The following is an 18,529-nucleotide window of genomic DNA, read 5'->3' as shown; positions in this document are numbered from 1 at the left end:
TTCTTACTCAAACTTCAGCTCCCCCAGCCACTCCTCTGCCCTGGCACCTGACTTGCTGGGAGGTCATCAAGAACTTTGGCATTATCTTGGCATTCTCTATAATTGTTCTGGCAGTGGGTTTAGCTGAGCTTAGAGAGCTGTGTGACGTGTGCGGTGTTTGGTGGCTGGGGGCAACACTGACTAGTTTTAAGGGGTCCTCCGGTACTTCTGTGAGGTGGGGCCTTGTAAATTACTGTCCTTTTGTTTAATGATGAGACAAAGGCTCAACCTTAGGTGTACTTTCTGAATATAGGCAGCCCAGTTTTCAACACAGAGCTTTCTGGCCCCAGAACAGATGCTCTTCCCGTTCCAACTTGGGATGTAGGATTTAGAGTGAGTAGAAAAGACCCTGTGGGGAGGGTTGCAGGGAACCAGAGCTAAAGGAAGGGCTCCTGAACTGCAGAAAACCCTTGTGATGACATCTCTGGGGATTCAGGACTTTTCTAGTGATGCTGCCCATGAGCAGGAGGAGAAAGAGAGCACGGCCCTCCTGGGATTGGCACTGTGGGCACCGCACAGGGCTTGGGGTAAGTCTGGTGTCACGGCAGATCACAGAGTCGGGGACAAAGCTGGGGGTGTGTGTTCGTGGTTGAGGCCTGAAGGGATGGCGTGGGGTGTTTCACTGAGGGAGCCCCACCTGGCCTGGTGCTCATGCAGGGTGTTGAGGCCTTTGGCACGTGCAGCTTCCCCTCCCAGAGTTAGACTTGCTTTGGAAATAAGGTCTGAGGTCGCTCACTCATTTATTTAGCATTTACTGTAAGCCAGTGAGTTCTCAGGCCCAGAGTTCATGGTGGTGAGCAACCCAACAGGCCTGGCCCTTGTGGGTTTGCGGTCTGTGCAGTGAGGCAGACCTTACACCGATAACTGCACCGTAGCGTTCAACTCCAGTCGTAGTAGAAGTTCTGGAAGAAAAAGCACAGTGGAACGTGTAACAGGAGGAGCTAGTGCTAGACGCGGAGATCCCGGTCAGGCCACCCAGTGAGAGCTCCTTCTGCAGAGATCTGAGGGACTGAGCAAGGGTTAGCCAGGTACAGTCATCATGGGAGGGGAAGAGGGCTGTTCAGACAGCAGAAATGCCCCGAGTGAAGGCCCCAAGGCAGGAAGGAGCTTGAGAGAGAAGCTGTCTGTGCCTGGAACGCCGGGAACCAGGAGTCCGGCCAGTAGGTCGTTAGGAATAGGCCATGTGTGGATTTGTGGCACCTGTTTAGGATTTGACCTTTACCCTTGGAGGAGGGGTTTTACAAAGATCATTCTGGCTGCTGTGGGGAAAATGAGTTCTGTGTTAAGAGTGTGCGGGGCAGAGTGATGGGCTGCCAAAGATCTCCACATCCTGGTCACCAGAAAGTGTGACTCTTGTCAGGTCACAGAGCAAAGGGGAGTTAAGATTGCCAGTCAGCTGACTAATAATGGGGAGTGTATCTTGAATTGTACAGGTGTACCCAGTGTCGTCATCACTGGGTCCTTAAAAGCAGAAGATGGTGATAGGAGTAAGTCAGGGAGCGTGAGGCTGGAGGGAGAGTCACCGATGTGCATCGTTGCTGACTGGAGGTGGACTAAGGCAGCCACAAAGCAAGCAGTGCGACTGGCTTCTAGAAGATGGAAACGCGGAGGAAATTGAGCCCTCCGACAGCCTCCAGATAGGAACCAAGCCCACCTTAATTTTAGCCTGTGAGGCCCACATCAGACTGCAACAGATCTGTGAGATGAGAAAGTGTGTTCTTTTAAGCCACTGAGTTGGTGGTGGTTTGTTCTGGCAGCGACTGGAACTTACACAGACGGACATCTGAAGGACCGTGGGGAGGCACTTCAGGAGCTGTAGTGTGTGGTCCAGGGTTGAGAGCAGGGTGGATCAACCCAGGTCAACCCAGTTGCCAAATTGACACACTTATAATATCAGATAACTGTAGGATTCAACCAGCCAGGATGTTTGGAAGATGGGAGCAAGTGGATTCTTGGACTGCTTCAGTCTCTGGAAAGTATCTGTTCCTGTTCTCTTGTAACACTGGTTGTGTTCTTTATATATTCACAATACTAAGGTCAGTCTTAATCTCCGATGAGTCAGGAAAACCATCAGATTCTTGGAAGAAATCAGAGCCTAGCAATTGAGCCATTTCCAGCATAGTTTGGTGACTTTGTGAAATCTGGTATTGTGTTCTCAGCATTAAAATTTGGGGTAAAAAAAGATTTAGGGATATTTTGACCTTGTACTAGTAGGTTGCCGTTATTTACGATGCTGACTAGTTTCAGCATCACTTCTGTAAGCCTCTGGAAATCAAGCATGACCGTAGGCTTAATCCATATCACAAAGAAGTGTTTTTAATCTCATCTCTCCCTTCAGCAACTCTTGTCAGCACTTTTATCCTTGGCAGCCGGTAAGTCAGGTGGGAAGAGGAATCTTACAGACACTGCCATTTCCTTCAGCATCTGCAAGCACGTGCTCTGAGGTGGCAGGATTTGCTGGTATTTGGTTTTCACTTTTTCCTTCCACACCCAGTTATAATCAGGAGGTGCATCGCTGCCTTCTGAGTGTCCCAGATGTTTAAGCATCATTTAGGAACCCAGCAGCACATTTCCTTGCTGTTTGTATAGCTTGAGCTCTTTTAGTTGTGAATAGATTGCACCTTTTCCAGCCCACGTCACAGCCCACAAAAGTATCACTGCCTGAATGAAAGCCAACTTCACTTGTACCATGAGTTCCCATCAGTAAACAGAACAGAAGGCTGTCAAGTTTTCCTACCCTGTTACTTACTACATGTACTACAAGAATGGATTTGTATTTTCTCTCTAGTAGTCTGTTCAATTTTAAAACTAAATACATGTTGAAACACTCAAGTGATAACAATCGTTCTGCTGTATCATTTGCCATTGATAAGATGTGACTTCTAACAGAGTAATTCAATAAAGAAATTTTGTCAGTAGCTTGTTTTTTTGGGGGGGCACAGCAGTTAAATTGGGCGTTAAATTTGGATTGACAGGTTCTCAGCAATATCAAGAATTTTACTCATTTTAGCTGGGTAATGCCTGTTTAGCCTGAGTTCCTCTGTATCCTTACCAACAAAGCAGATTGATTTGGGCTCTTTTTGAAAATTTTGTGGAAGTTTATTTGTTTTTACACCATTATATTTGCTGAACACGAGCTTATATGAACTGATGAACACAGACTGAACATAGGTGTTATGGTAAGAAAATGAAGGATTTTTGTGAAAGTCATTATTAATCTTATATTTCAACTTTGCAAACTGCATGTGAACAAAGTTCTTCCTTTACCTTTTTTTCTCTGAAAGTGCCTTTGAACTACTTCCTGATTCCTAAGGACCATGTTTTAAAGATGCTAAGGAAGACAAAAAGGGCCTAGGACCAAGCACCAGGAACCTGTGAAGCTATAGCATGAGTAGATGTAAAGCTGCAAATGGTTGAGGATCATGGCCAGAAATCTGAGATGATTTGGAGAGTGTGATTCAATGAAAACTGAGAAGACAGTAATTCAGATTAATGGGTAAAATGTTACTGAGAGGTTAAATAAGATAAGGTCTGATAAAAGTGCATAGGACTGAGGACAGCTCATTGGAGGTCCTGGCAAGTGCCTGTGTGCGTGCGTGTGTCTGTGACAGTGGTAGGAGGTACTGGGCCAGAAGCTGGAAAACCTAAGTTAGAGTAGGTTTTAGCGTGCCTGGAAAGGGAACCAATGAGCACAGCGTGTGTAGACACACAGTTATAGTTAGTAAGCCTCCACAGGAGATGAGGTGGAATCCCCAAAGCACTCAACTGAAAAGAAGATTGAAAAGAAAGATGAAAACGGGACAAAGACCAGGGGACAAGTAAAAAGCAAATAGCAAGATGATAAACCTAACCAATCAATAATAATTAATAATACTCCAAACATCCCAGTTAGAAGGCAGATTGTCAGATTGGATTAAAAAGCAAAACCCAACTGTAAATTTGTCTACAGGTAACACACATGGAAAATGAAGATACAAGTAGGATAAAACTAAATGGAAAGAGATATGCAGTGCTAACTCTAGTTGAGAGAAAGTGGTATATTAATATTATAGTAGGTTTCAGTGATAATGGTATTATTAGTGACAAAGAATGCTGTGTCTTAATGATAAAGAAGTCAGTTCATCAGAAACAACCTTAAACATTTATACACCCAGTAACAGTATCAAGATACATGGAAAAAAACTAATAAAACTGTAAGGAGAAATAGACAAATCCCAGTTGGAGATTTTAATACTCCTGTCTCAATAATTGATGGAATAAGTAGTTAGGAATGAGCAAGGGTATAGAAGACTTGAACAACATTATCAACATCAGCTTCACATAATCAATATTCATAGACCATTAACTACATCCAACAACTGCTGAATACACATTTCTTTTTTAACTACACAGAGAATATTTAGCAAGATAGATCATATTTCTGGGCCATGAAAGGAGTCTAAATACATTTAAAAGAATTTGGGTCATAAGTATGCTGTCTGAGTGAAATGGAATTAAATTAGAATTCAGTAAACAAAAGATCTATAAAATCCACGAGTATTGGTAAGTAATTAGTAACCTTACAAAACCCTTTGATTAAAGAAGGAAAAATAGAACATGAAAACCTATCAAATTTGTGGTATGCTGCTAAGCATTACTCAGAGGGAAATTTATAGTTATAGATGCTTATATATATATAAGCACATATATATATATATATAAGTCACAAATCAGTGACCCCAGCTTCCTCCTTAAGAAATGAGAAAAAGAAGAGCAAATTAAACTAAAGCAGGAAAAAAGAGAGAAAGTTTAGAGTGAAAATCACGAAAATGAAACCAGAAGAAAAAATAGAAAAAGGGAATACAGATTACCAATATTGAGAATGAGACAGATAATATCACTACATATTCTACAAATGTGAAAGGATAGTAAGGGGATGTTATGAACAACTGAATGTCAATTAGTGTGATGACTGAGATAAAATTGACATGTTCTAAGACACAAATTACCAAAGTACCCTCAAGAAATAAATCACACAAATAGCCCAATATTTACTAAAGAATTTAAATTTGTAGAAGAAACTTACCCACAAAGAAAACTACAGGCGTAGTTGCTTGCCAGTGATTTTTATAAACATTTAAGAAAGAAAGAATACCAATTTTGCTTAGACTTTCAGAAAATTGAAGTTAAGGTAATACTTTACCACTCATTCTATGAAACTGTCACCATGCCAATACTAAAACCAGTCAAAGACACTATAAGACAGATCAACATGCCTAATGAATGTGGATACAAATATTCTAAAGAAAATTTTAGCAAATCAGACCTAATAATATATAAGGTTAATGCATCATTACCTTATCCCCCAAATTCAAGGTTTGTTTAATATCTGAATAGCAATCAGTATGTGTTAGTCACTCAGTCATGTCTGACTCTCTGTGACCCCATGGACTGTGGCCCACCACGCACCTCTGTGCATGGGATTCTTCAGGGAGAATATTGGAGTGGGTAGCCATTCTCTTCAAGGGATCTTCCTGACCCAGGGATCAAACCCAGGTCTCCTGCACTGCAGGCAGATTCTTTACAATCTGAGCCATCAGGGAAGCCCAACAATCAGTATAACTCATCTGCAAATACCCTAAAATGAAAAACCATATGATTTATTTCAATACATGCAGAAATGCATTTGACAAAATCGAGTATCTCTTCCTGATACAAGGTCTGAGCTGCCTGGGACCAGAAGAAAACATGCTCAGCCTGAGAAGGGGTGTACAGTTCAGTTGAGTTCCGTCGCTCAGTTGTGTCTGACTCTGCGACTCCATGAATCGCAGCACGCCAGGCCTCCCTGTCCATCACCAACTCCTGGAGTTCACTCAGACTCACGTCCATCGAGTCCGTGATGCCATCCAGCCATCTCATCCTCTGTCGTCCCCTTCTCCTCCTGCCCCCAATCCCTCCCAGCATCAGAGTCTTTTCCAATGAGTCAACTCTTTGCATGAGGTGGCCAAAGTACTGGAGGAGTTTCAGCTTCAGCATCATTCCTTCCAAAGAAATCCCAGGGCTGATCTCCTTCAGAATGGACTGGTTGGATCTCCTTGCAGTCCAAGGGACTCTCAAGAGTCTTCTCCAACATCACAGTTCAAAAGCATCAATTCTTTGGCGCTCTGCCTTCTTCACAGTCCAACTCTCACATCCATACATGACCACAGGAAAAACCATAGCCTTGACTAGACGGACCTTAGTTGGCAAAGTAATGTCTCTGCTTTTTAATATGCTATCTAGGTTGGTCATAACTTTTCTTCCAAGGAGTAGGCGTCTTTTAATTTCATGGCTGCAGTCACCATCTGCAGTGATTTTGGAGCCCCCAAAAAACAAAGTCTGACACTGTTTCCACTGTTTCCCCATCTATTTCCCATGAAGTGATGGGACCAGATGCCATGATCTTCGTTTTCTGAATGTTGAGCTTTAAGCCAACTTTTTCACTCTCCTCTTTCACTTTCATCAAGAGGCTTTTTAGTTCCTCTTCACTTTCTGACATAAGGGTGGTGTCATCTGCATATCTGAGGTTATTGATATTTCTCCCGGCAATCTTGATCCCAGCTTGTGTTTCTTCCAGTCCAGCGTTTCTCATGATGTACTCTGCATATAAGTTAAATAAACAGGGTGACAATATACAGCCTTGACACACTCCTTTTCCTATTTGGAACCAGTCTGTTGTTCCATGTCCAGTTCTAACTGTTGCTTCCTGACCTGCATACAGACTTCTCAAGAGGCAGGTCAGGTGGTCTGGTATTCCCATCTCTCTCACAATTTTCCACAGTTTATTGTGATCCACCCAGTCAAAGGCTTTGGCATAGTCAATAAAGCAGAAATAGATGTTTTTCTGGAACTCTCTTGATTTTTTGATGATCCAGCGGATGTTGGCAATTTGATCTCTGGTTCCTCTGCCTTTTGTAAAACCAGCTTGAACATCTGGAAGTTCACGGTTCATGTATTGTTGAAGCCTGGCTTGGAGAATTTTGAGCATTACTTTACTAGTGTGTGAGATGAATGCAGTTGTGCGGTAGTTTGAGCATTCTTTGTCATTGCCTTTCTTTGGAATTGGAATGAAAACTGACCTTTTCCAGTCCTGTGGCCACTGAGTTTTCTAAATGTGCTGGCATATTGAGTGCAGCACTTTCACAGCATCATCTTTCAGGATTTGAAATAGCTGCACTGGAATTCCATCACCTCCACTAGCTTTGTTCGTAGTGATGCTTTCTAAGGCCCACTTGACTTCACATTCCAGGATGTCTGGCTCTAGGTGAGTGATCACACCATTATGATTATCTGGATCATGAAGATCTTTTTTGTACAGTTCTTCTGTGTATTCTTGCCACCTCTTCTTAATATCTTCTGCTTCTGTTAGCTTCAGACCATTTCTGTCCTTTATCGAGCCCATCTTTGCATTAAATGTTCCCTTGGTATCTCTAATTTTCTTGAAGAGATCTCTAGTCTTTCCCATTCTGTTGTTTTCCTCTATTTCTTTGCATTGATCGCTTTAGAAGGTTTTCTTATCTCTTCTTGCTATTCTTTGGAACTCTGCATTCAGATGCTTATATCTTTCCTTTTCTCCTTTGCCTTTCGCTTCTCTTCTTTTCACAGCTATTTGTAAGGCCTCCCCAGACAGCCATTTTGCTTTTTTGCATTTCTTTTCCATGGGGATGATGGTCTTGATCGCTGTCTCCTGTATAATGTCATGAACCTCATTCCATAGTTCATCAGGCACTCTATCTGTCAGATCTAGGCCCTTAAATCTATTTCTCACTTCCACTGTATAATCATAAGGGATATGATTTAGGTCATACCTAAATGGTCTAACGGTTTTCTTCAATTTCAGTCTGAATTTGGCAATAAGGAGTTCATGATCTGAGCCACAGTCAGCTCCTGGTCTTGTTTTTGCTGACTGTATAGAGCTTCTCCATCTTTGGCTGCAAAGAATATAATCAGTCTGATTTTGGTGTTGACCATCTGGTGATGTCCATGTGTAGAGTCTTCTCTTGTGTTGTTGGAAGAGGGTGTTTGCTATGACCAGTGCATTTTCTTGGCAAAACTCTATTAGTCTTTGCCCTGCTTCGTTCCGCATTCCAAGGTCAAATTTTCTTGTTACTCCAGGTGTTTCTTGACTTCCTACTTTTGCATTCCAGTCCCCTATAATGAAAAGGACATCTTTTTTGGGTGTTAGTTCTACAAGGTCTTGTAGGTCTTCATAGAACTGTTCAACTTCAGCTTCTTCAGCATTACTGGTTGGGGCATAGACTTGGATTACAGTGATATTGAATGGTTTGCCTTGGAAAGGAACAGAGATCATTCTGTCGTTTTTGAGATTGCATCCAAGTTTCGGAGTCTTTTGTTGACCATGATGGCTACTCCATTTCTTCTGAGGGATTCCTGCCCACAGTAGTAGATAAAATGGTCATCTGAGTTAAATTCACCCATTCCAGTCCATTTTAGTTCGCTGATTCCTAGAATGTCGATGTTCACTCTTGCCATCTCTTGTTTGACCACTTCCAATTTGCCTTGATTCATGGACCTGACATTCCAGGTTCCTATGCAATATTGCTCTTTACAGCATCGGACTTTGTTTCTATCACTAGTCACATCCACAGCTGGGTATTGTTTTTGCTTTGGCTCCATCCCTTCATTCTTTCTGGAGTTATTTCTCCACTGATCTCCAGTAGCATATTGGGCACCTACTGACCTGGGGAGTTCCTCGTTCAGTATCCTATTATTTTGCCTTTTCATACTGTTCATGGGTTTCTCAAGGCAAGAATACTAAAGTGGTTTGCCATTCCCTTCTCCAGTGGACCACATTCTGTCAGACCTCTCACCATGACCCACCCGTCTTGGGTTGCCCCACTGGCATGGCTTGGTTTCATTTAGACAAGGCTGTGGTCCTAGTGTGATTAGATTGACTAGTTTTCTGTGAGTATGGTTTCAGTGTGTCTGCCCTCTGATGCCCTCTTGCAACACCTACCATCTTACTTGGGTTTCTCTTACTTTGGGCGTGGGGTATCTCTTCACGGCTGCTCCAGCAAAGTGCAGCCGCTGCTCCTTACCTTGGACGAAGGGTATCTCCTCACCGCCGCCCTTCCTGACCTTCAACGTGGGATAGCTCCTCTAGGCCCTCCTGTACAGAAAAGGTTAACTGAACAGGCCTGGGCTGCTCAAACTGCACATTCTCAAGAAAGAGCCTGTTTTCATGACTGTCCTTTGCTGAACTCCAAAGAACTGAACTCTTGCAATTGGTTATCTAATGAGTGTAATTGCATGCTCGCGATCTTCAGCCATGCTCTATCAGTGTCCAGATAGTTTATACTAGCAGCGTGATTCATGGTGAGTTCTAACCTTCTGGAGGTCTGGAACTTTGGCAGCTGAGGTGGGTCACCCACACAGGTGCTATATGCTTGCATGACCAATACCCAGTAGAACCCCTGGACACCTAGGCTCAGGTGAGTGTCCCTGATGGGCAGCACTTTGTTGCCCACATAGTTTCTGGGAGAATTAGGTGTCAAAAGCTTGAACATGGTTCCTCTGGACTTCACCCCGTCCACTTTCCCCATGGTGTTTATTTCACTCTGTATACTTTTACTGTAATAAACTGTAGCCATGAATCAACCAACTCTGAGTCCTGTGAATTCTTCTGTCATGAGCCTGAGGTTGACCTTGGGGACCCCTGACCCAAGGGACATCAGTGAAATAACCTGTATCTAATATCAAACTTGGTAGTCAAAGACTGAATGCTTCCCCACTAAGATCAGGAAAGAGGAAGTGATGCTTGTTGTTTATGCATCTTTATCCTAGAAATTATAACCAGTGCAGTAAGACAAGAAAAAGAAAGCACAGAAAAAAACAGACATCTGTATGCTAGGAGAAAGAAGGAAAGCTTCTGTCTGTATGACGCCTGAATAGAAAATGTGATGAAATGTCCGGAAGTTTTCTAGAAATAATAAGTGAGTTTACGAAGGTTGCCAAATACAGAAACCATATCCCCAAATCAACATATCTCTGCATACTAGCAACATTCAATCAGAAATTGAAATTTCAAATGCAGTTCCATTTACAGTAGTATCAAAAATATGACATACCTAGGCATGAATCTTGCAGAAATGATGTGTGGGATCTGTACACCGAAAACTTTAAAACATTATTGAAAACAGTTAAAAAAGATGTAAATATGAGGTATGTCAAGAGACATACCTCATTCACAGGTTGGAATACTAAATATTGTTGAGATGAATAGCTCACTCACTATTGAATCCCAATCAAACATGAACGGACCTAGACTTGCCAAAGCAGTTCTGAGAAAGAAGAACAAATTTGGAGTACTAACCAGACCACCTGACCTGCCTCTTGAGAAACCTGTATACAGGTCAGGAAGCAACAGTTAGAACTGGACATGGAACAACAGATTGGTTCCAAATAGGAAAAGGAGTGCGTCAAGGCTGTATATTGTCACCCTGCTTATTTAACTTATATGCAGAGTACATCATGAGAAATGCTGGGCTGGAAGAAGCACAAGCTGGAGTCAAGATTGCCAGGAGAAATATCAATAACCTCAGATATGCAGTCGATACCACCCTTATGGGAGAAAGTGAAGAGGAACTAAAAAGCCTCTTGATGAAAGTGAAAGAGGAGAGTGAAAAAGTTGGCTTAAAGCTCAACATTCAGAAAACGAAGATCATGGCATCTGGTCCCATCACTTCATGGGAAATAGATGGGGAAACAGTGGAAACAGTGTCAGACTTTGTTTTTTGGGGGCTCCAAAATCACTGCAGATGGTGACTGCAGCCATGAAATTAAAAGATGCCTACTCCTTGGAAGAAAAGTTATGACCAACCTAGATAGCATATTAAAAAGCAGAGACATTGCTTTGCCAACAAAGGCCTGTCTAATCAAGGCTATGGTTTTTCCTGTGGTCATGTATGGATGTGAGAGTTGGAATATGGAGAAAGCTGAGCACCGAAGAATTGGTGCTTTTGAACTGTGGTGTTGGAGAAGACTCTTGAGAGTCCTTTGGACTGCAAGGAGATCCAACCAGTCCATCGTAAAGGAGATCAGTCCTGGGTGTTTGTTGAAAGGACTGATGTTGAAACTGAAACTCCAATACTTCAGCCACCTGATGGGAAGAGCTGACTCATTTGAAAAGACCCTGATGCTGGGAAAGATTGAGGGCAGGAGGAGAAGGGGAAGACAGAGGATGAGATGGTTGGATGGCATCACCAACTCAATGGACATGGCTTTGGGTGGACTCCGGGAGTTGGTGATGGACAGGGAGGCCTGGCATGTTGAGGTTCATGGGGTCTCAAAGACACGACTGAGCAACTGAACTGAGCAGAACTGAACGCTGAAGTGAAGTGAAGTGAAGTGAAGTTGCTCAGTCTTGTCCGACTCTTTACGACTCCATGGACTGTAGCTTACCAGGCTCCTCAGTCCCTGGGATTCTCCAGGCAAGAATAATGGAGTGGGTTGCCATTTCCTTCTCCAGGAGATCTTCCCAACCCAGGGATCGAACCTGGGTCTCCCGTATTACAGGCAGACACTCTACCATCTGAGCCACTGAACTGAACACTACCTGATTAAAAGATTCAGTATGAAACTGTGGCCTTCCTAAGTGGCACTAGTGGTAAAGAATCCACCTGCTAATGCAGGAGATGCCAGAGACGTGGGTTCAATCCCTGGATCCGGAAGATCCCCTGGAGGAGGAAATTGCAACCCACTCCAGTATTCTTGCCTAGGGAATCCCATGGATAAAGGAGCCTGGCGGGCTACAGTTCAGAGAGTTGCACATGACTGAGCAAGCAACATGACATGAAACTCCACTCAAAACCGTGTATTCAAGAGAGAAAAAAATGTTTATTAGAATAGAAGGTCTAGAAGTAGGCCCACAAACATGCAGACAACTGATTTTTTTATAAAAGACTCGGCGGAAAAGGGCGGTTCACTCGAGGTTTTGTTAGAAGAACTGTTTAAGCCCCTTGTGCCCATGAGGTTCCCCCCGTGCTGATGGATTGGTGTGCAGCCGTGGAGATGCCACATCCGCCCCAGGACCTGCTCTGGCCACTCCTGGGTTGGTACAGCCGAGAGCTTGTGCACAGCCTTCCCACTGCCACTGTTGATTCCATGTGGGCTCTTGCTGGCTTTCCCTGGTTCTCTATATTACTTTTTGACTAGTCTGCCATTCTGCTTATATCAGAGCTTCTCCTTAATTTCATGAAAAGATGGCTATTTTTTTTTTTTTCAATAATGTTCTTAGGCATGAGGTTCTCTAATCTCTGTTCACGTAGAGCCAGCCCCCTCAGGCAGATACATGGATCTCTACATCCTAAGCAGGGGTGTACCTTTGCTCCTGTAAATAGAACCCCAGTGTCACTGCACCTGGAGCTGGAGATGGGAGCCCATTCTTCCCAGAGTGCCACCTTTCTCTGAGTGGGCACTGGGTGAGAGGGGACAGCCCTTGGTCTTCTTGACTTACTAAACCTCCTGCCGTGAATCCTTTACCCTGGGAGTAAACTAGGTGGAAGCAGTCAGGGCCCCGTATTCACAGCACATTGGGTGTGGACAGGAGCTTCCACCAAATGAGTGGGGACTGGGTAGAGGAAAGGAGATGAGTCCTTGGTGTTGTCTGCCCGAAATAGACCTTCTGCACGTGGAGCAGTCGGCCCCTTCCAGGGTGTCGTAGCCCCAGAGCAGCAGCTGGGGAGAGAGGAAACCCGTCTTCTTGTCTGCAGCACAGAGCAGGGGGAGCGGGGCTGATGGAGCAGACCTCAGCTCAGAGGCCAGAGCCTCCCTTGCCTGCTCTGAGACTGCATAGATTTTCTTGAGCAAATACTTCTTTTGCCTTATGCTCTTAGGACAGTTTCCAGAGACTAAATGTTGTTGTTCTTTAAATAACGTCCACCAGTTAAAATGCAGTTTTGTCGTTCCAAAAGTTCCACCCTGTTTCTAAGCTTTCGATAGCCAGTTTTGGACCTTCTTCCTATAATCAGGGGGCCTTCCCTGGTGGCTCAGTTGGTGAAGAATCTGCCTGCAGTGCAGGAGACCCAGGTTTGATCCCTGGGTTGGGAAGATTCCTTGGAGCAGGAAATGGCAACCCACTCTAGTATTCTTACCTGGATTATCCCATGGACGGAGGAGGCTGCAGTCCATGGGATCGAAAAGAGTCGGATGCAACTGAGCGACTAACAGTTCACAGTTTGACACATATAAGAAACAAGGAGGTTTTCATTACCAAATATTATTTCCTCAAGGTGTTATGTTTATACTAACCAAATAATTGATACTTATTTTAATAAACTCATCAGAGGGTTTTAGCCATCTGAAATGTTAGTTTTCTCCCACAGGCCAGGATTTTGACTTTAATCTTATCTTCCACCTAGCCTTTCAATTTGATGATCCATACTGATTGCTCCCAGGCCCTATAAATATTCCCTTTGGAATAGCTAGCATTGTTGACAGGCTCCGCCAGCATACGCATTGCACTTGAAAATTTACAAAATGTTTTTTTCCACTTTACATTAACTTTTTTTTTTTTCTCCTCAGCCTGATTTGCAGGAAGTATCATTGTCTGCCAGTTAACCAGAAGATCAAGCTGAGGATGGCATCCTGGCTGATCGAACCCATCTCACTGACGTTTATTGACTGCCTCCTCCCTGGTGGACAGCTTGTGCACACTCCTTTCGTTGCCTATAAATGTATTATAACCTCGATACATTACTTCTGCGGTTACAGTATTTTAAAGGTATTCACTGAAGCTTGACTTAACTCTTTGAGCCTAATTATATACACTAGCCATTCCTTTGGAGGGTGAACTTGTTGAAAACCATACAAGTTAGTCTTATGAACTGAGTCTGTAGAAAGAAAGTCACAGCATTTGTGAAGCAAAGCGGTCACATTCACCTTTAGCCCCAGAGGCGATGGGGCTGGCATCTTAGGGAAGAACCGATGCTCCAGAGGCCTCGGGTATTTCTAGAATCTTCTTTGAACTGCCAGCTGTGTGATTCTAGACAATGTAATTATCTTTCCTCTATTTTGTCCCCCCCCACAACATTAATTGGAGAATAATGACTTCTTTTGTGCCTTGGGATGTGGAGGAAAAAATTAGTGTAAATTGACAAAGAATTTTATAAAAGCTGAATCTCTTTAGGGCAGTGGTACCAGCCTGTGGTATTGCCCTCTCTGTACCGGGATGATGAGACAAGTCTGTCCTGGGCGCCCCCTCTCTGGCCTGCTGACACACACACAGCTGCCTATGACGGGCCGCCTGGAAAGGACTGGTGAGCACGCCCCCTTGTGACCGGGCTCACAGTGTGGCCCTGGGTTAGTGTGGCGCTCTACAGCACACTGGTTGCATGTTTGCTGTGTCCAGGGGGCTTTCCTATCTCCCATCCCTTTTCTCCTAGATGGAACTCATAAGCCAAATATTTATCTGAACTCTTCCCTTGAAATTCATCCTTTGCAATTTTTCAAGTTATTTTCGGAAGGAAAACTAAATTTAGGTCACTCTTGCTTTCTGTGTCTCACAGTAAAATGGGCAAATTTGGTGAACAGTAATAAAGAAGGAAGAGTAGGCGCTGATCTTACACAACTGATCGTAAAATTTAAATCACTGCCTTTATTCCTGGGTTAAAATACATAAGGTGGAATGCACGTGCGTGTGTGCTCAGCTGCTCAGTCACGTCTGACTCTGACCTTACGGACTGCAGCCCGCCAGGCACCTCTGTCCATGGGATTTTCCGGGCAAGAACACTGGAGTGGGTTGCCATTTCCTCCTCCAGGGGATCTGCCCGACCCAGGGTTCAAGGCTGTGTCTCCTGCGTTGGCAGATGGAGTCTTTACCTACTTAGCCACACAGCAGAGCCTAAATCTACAGCTCTTGCTCCAAGGGTGATCTGGTTTTCATTTTTTAGCAGCCAATCCACTTTAAAACATGAAGGGAAATTCCTGAACATAATTTTACAAAGCGTTCCTTGGAGAGAGTTTCCAAACATGAATGAAAAAATAACAAGCCCCATCCCCTGTGCTCAGGTACTGTGCTTGGTACTCTGCAGGACTGGGCATCATGTCTCCCGGCAGCCCAGGAAAAAGGATCTTCCTATCTCAGGTTTGTGAGAAGGAAACCGTGGTCTCAACAAGGGCATAGAAGCTTATCCCAGGTGACACCACTTCTGGATACTTTAAAGAATGAATTTAAAACAAGTGTTTTCCAAATTACCCAAGTAATACATATTCTTTGCCAAAAAAAAAAAAAATCAGAGATACAGGAAATTAAAGTTTTGACAAATCACCAGTAACTGTTTAACTTTGTGTGTGTGTGTATGATGAAACACACACACATATACACACTCACACAACAAAGTCTGAATGATACACAGTTAAGTAAATAGTATTGATTAACTGTGGAGAAAGAAGCTGAGAGCTACCAGGAAGGGAAGTGACGGTCAAAGAAGTCTTTATCTTGAATGTTCTACTTTTTTTGCAAGGAGAATCTTTTCATATATTAGCTGTGCAAATTTAGTAATTTAAAAACCCATAGAGAATGAGGACAGAAAGCTACATTCTAGGTAGAGTTGAATCTTCATGACTCACCTCTTTCCCTCTTTTCTGGTGACCTCCTCTTCATCACATTCTCCACCCAAAAATGTTTAAAACTTTCAAAAATAGTAACATGTACATGATATAGACAAGATTATAAAGTCATTGATAAGGAAATACAAAGCAGTGTTCCATGGTGTGGAAGTGCACAGACCCTAGGTCTGCACTACCTGGGTTTGAACCCTGGCTTCCCTGTTGTGACCTTATTTATAAATGTGGGGTAATAATAGTGCCTATGTTACAGGGCTGTTGTGAGTATTGCTTGTGCAGCGCTGGGGACAGCATTTGGCACCTAGTAAGAGTCCATCCTAAAGGAGATCAGCCCTGGGTGTTCATGGGGAGGACTGATGTTGAAGCTGAAACTCCCAACACTTTGGCCACCTGGTGCGAAGAGCTGACTCATTTGAAAAGACTGATGCTTGGAAAGATTGAGGGCAGGAAGAGAAGGGGATGACAGAGGATGAGATGGTTGGATGGCATCACCGACTCAATGGACATGAGTTTGGGTAAACTGTGGGAGTTGGTGTTGGAGAGGGAGGCCTGGTGTGCTGCAGTCCATGGGGTTGCAAAGAGTCGGACACGACTGAGCGACTGAACTGAACTGAACTGAAGAGTCATATAAGGGTTACTATTATTACTGTTACTATCCTAACATTCAGGGAAAAAGCCGTGTTAAATGTATATCCATTTGGACTTTTCTATGTATACATGTACACGTGCATATATAGACATACACATTCATGTGGGTGAAGATAGATGTATATTTTTATTAGAATTGGATCGTACTGTTTGCATTTATTATAGCCTTCTTTGTACTCTCTGTACTATATATTATAAACACATTTCCATGCCACTAAACGAAATATGAATACTTAACTAATTCCTTTTTAAAAAGATACGCCATACAGCTTACAGGATCTTAGTTCTCTAGCCAGGGATTGAATCGGGCACTGGCAGTGAAAACTCCAGTCTCAGCCACTGGACCGCCAGGGAGTTCCCGAAATACGAATGTTTAAAACAAAAATCGAATGTGTCAGTATTTGGTCTTAACTAGTTGTGGTAGTGTGGATCCTTTAGCCAAATACATGAACATAGGATAAGACACATTTCTCAGCGCTAAACTGAGAAGCTGGAGTGCTTCTAGGTGCTGATACAGCTTACTTAAGTGGTTGCATGGACATCGAAACATCCACCCAAGTGTCTGATTGTTTGTCTTATTTGTTAAGCAATGATAGTATTTTTTTTTTAAATACCAAGATTTTTTAACAGACTATGGACAGTTTTAATGTAAAATTAAAATTTGTGGTTTACTTCATAATCCCAGACTGAATTGAGGCTTCCCAGGTGGTGCAGTGGTAAAGAACCTGCCTGCCAATGGGAAGACGTGAGAGATTTGGGGTTGACCCCTTGGTTGGGAAGATTCCCTGGAGAAGGAAACAGCAATCCGCTCCAGTATTGTTGCCTGGGAAATAACAGAGGACCCTGGCGGGCTCCAGTCCTAGGGTCGCAAAAAAAGTCAGACCTGACTTAGAGACTGAGCACATGCACATGGAAGCTTTCCTTTTTTTTTTTTTTTCTAAACAGCCTACTCTGGGAACTTCTCTTATAAGCAGTTAATCCAAAACCTCCAAACTGTTTCTCCAGCAGTTGCTGCTAAAAACTGGAGCTTTATGTTCCATGTCTGCTGTGCAGATGTGGTATTCATCATTTCAGATGTCTATCTTCAGAGCCAGCATGCGAGCCAGTGTGCTGTCTGTCAGCATCGCAGTTAACATACAGCTCTTCGTGAGAAGAAAGACGATGTGTAGAAACTTCCTGGTGTCCAGTGGCTCAGACTCAGTGTTCCCAATGCAGGGGGCCGATATTCAGTCCTTGGCTAGGGAACGGGATCCCACGTGCCACAACCAAGACGTGATGTGACTGCTAAGTCACTTCAGTCGTGTCCGACCCTTGGTGACCCTATGGACCATGGCCCACTAGGCTCCTCTGTCCATGGGGTTCTCCAGGCAAGAATACTGGAGTGGATTGCCATTTCATCCTCCAGGGAATCTTCCTGACCCAGGGATCAAACTTGTGTTTCTTAAGTCTCCTGCATTGGCAGGTGAATTCTTTACCACTAGTGCCCCCTGGACTTGCAGCCAAGTAAATATATTAAGTAAATAAGTAAAAATTAAAAAAAGAAAAGTGATATGTAAACAGCGCACTGGTTACTCAGAGAACGATGTCTTCTCTCTTTCCGGCACTTCAGGAGATGTTTCACAAAGCAGAAGAATTCTTACCCAAGACGACAGACAGCGAGGTGGATGAGATGGACACGTCAGACACACAGTGGGGCTGGTTTTACTTGGCGGAGTGTGGCAAGTGGCACATGTTTCAGGTAGTGCCCCTCTGGGTGGGGCGGCGGGGGTTAAACGCACGGAGCATCATCCTGCTCACGTGAAAAATCAGTAGAAGCTGCACCCGCCAGAAACCAAACCTTAGAGAAGTCAGAGAGCAGAACTAAAATAAAAATCAGGCTCTTCTGGCTCCTCTCCCCTTCCCTAGGTTTTCACAGTGTTTTCTTAGAAGGTATGGTGTGTGTTTTCTGTGTGTCCAGAGGGTGAGTGTGTCTGCAGGGTGTGTCGTCTGGGCATGCGTGCACAAGGCCAGGCCTGGTTTGGTGGACAGATGGTCAGGGAAGAGACCAAGCCTGCACGAAGCGCCTCTGTGCTCCCAGTGTCGTGTCAGAGGGTGTAGATATGTGTTCTCCTCCAGCCTCATGGCAGCCTGAAAGCAGATGCTAACACTCTCTTAACAGCCAAAGACTGGGAAACTCAGGAAAGTTAATGTAACTGGCCCCAAGTCACACAGTTAATCAACAGTTAAGCTGAGACGCGAG

The 18,529-nt window shown here is 43.8% G+C and overlaps 1 protein-coding gene across 4 annotated transcripts in view; it reads left to right on the top strand.

The window, feature by feature from the left end:
* The window catches only part of PARP11 (poly(ADP-ribose) polymerase family member 11), a 36,312-nt gene that overhangs the window by 5,405 nt on the left and 12,378 nt on the right, over positions 1-18,529 (top strand). For 2 of the 4 annotated variants that reach the window (XM_040233749.1, XM_040233745.1), the window contains exons 2-3: positions 13,600-13,798; positions 17,900-18,028. Coding sequence is in view for 3 of the 4 variants with exons in the window: in XM_040233745.1 (XP_040089679.1) it covers positions 13,655-13,798; positions 17,900-18,028 (273 nt within the window). In the remaining variant the exon portion in view is untranslated. Of the gene's footprint in view, positions 1-13,599; positions 13,799-17,794; positions 18,029-18,529 lie in introns of those variants that run through there. The other 2 variants (XM_040233747.1, XM_040233746.1) reach the window with 2 other exon arrangements.

The sequence above is a fragment of the Oryx dammah genome, unplaced genomic scaffold (assembly GCF_014754425.2).
Source record: "Oryx dammah isolate SB20612 unplaced genomic scaffold, SCBI_Odam_1.1 HiC_scaffold_29, whole genome shotgun sequence".
Lineage (NCBI taxonomy): Eukaryota > Metazoa > Chordata > Mammalia > Artiodactyla > Bovidae > Oryx > Oryx dammah.
Note: the sequence above shows the minus strand (reverse complement) of the source record. Positions and strands in the feature narration are given on the sequence as shown.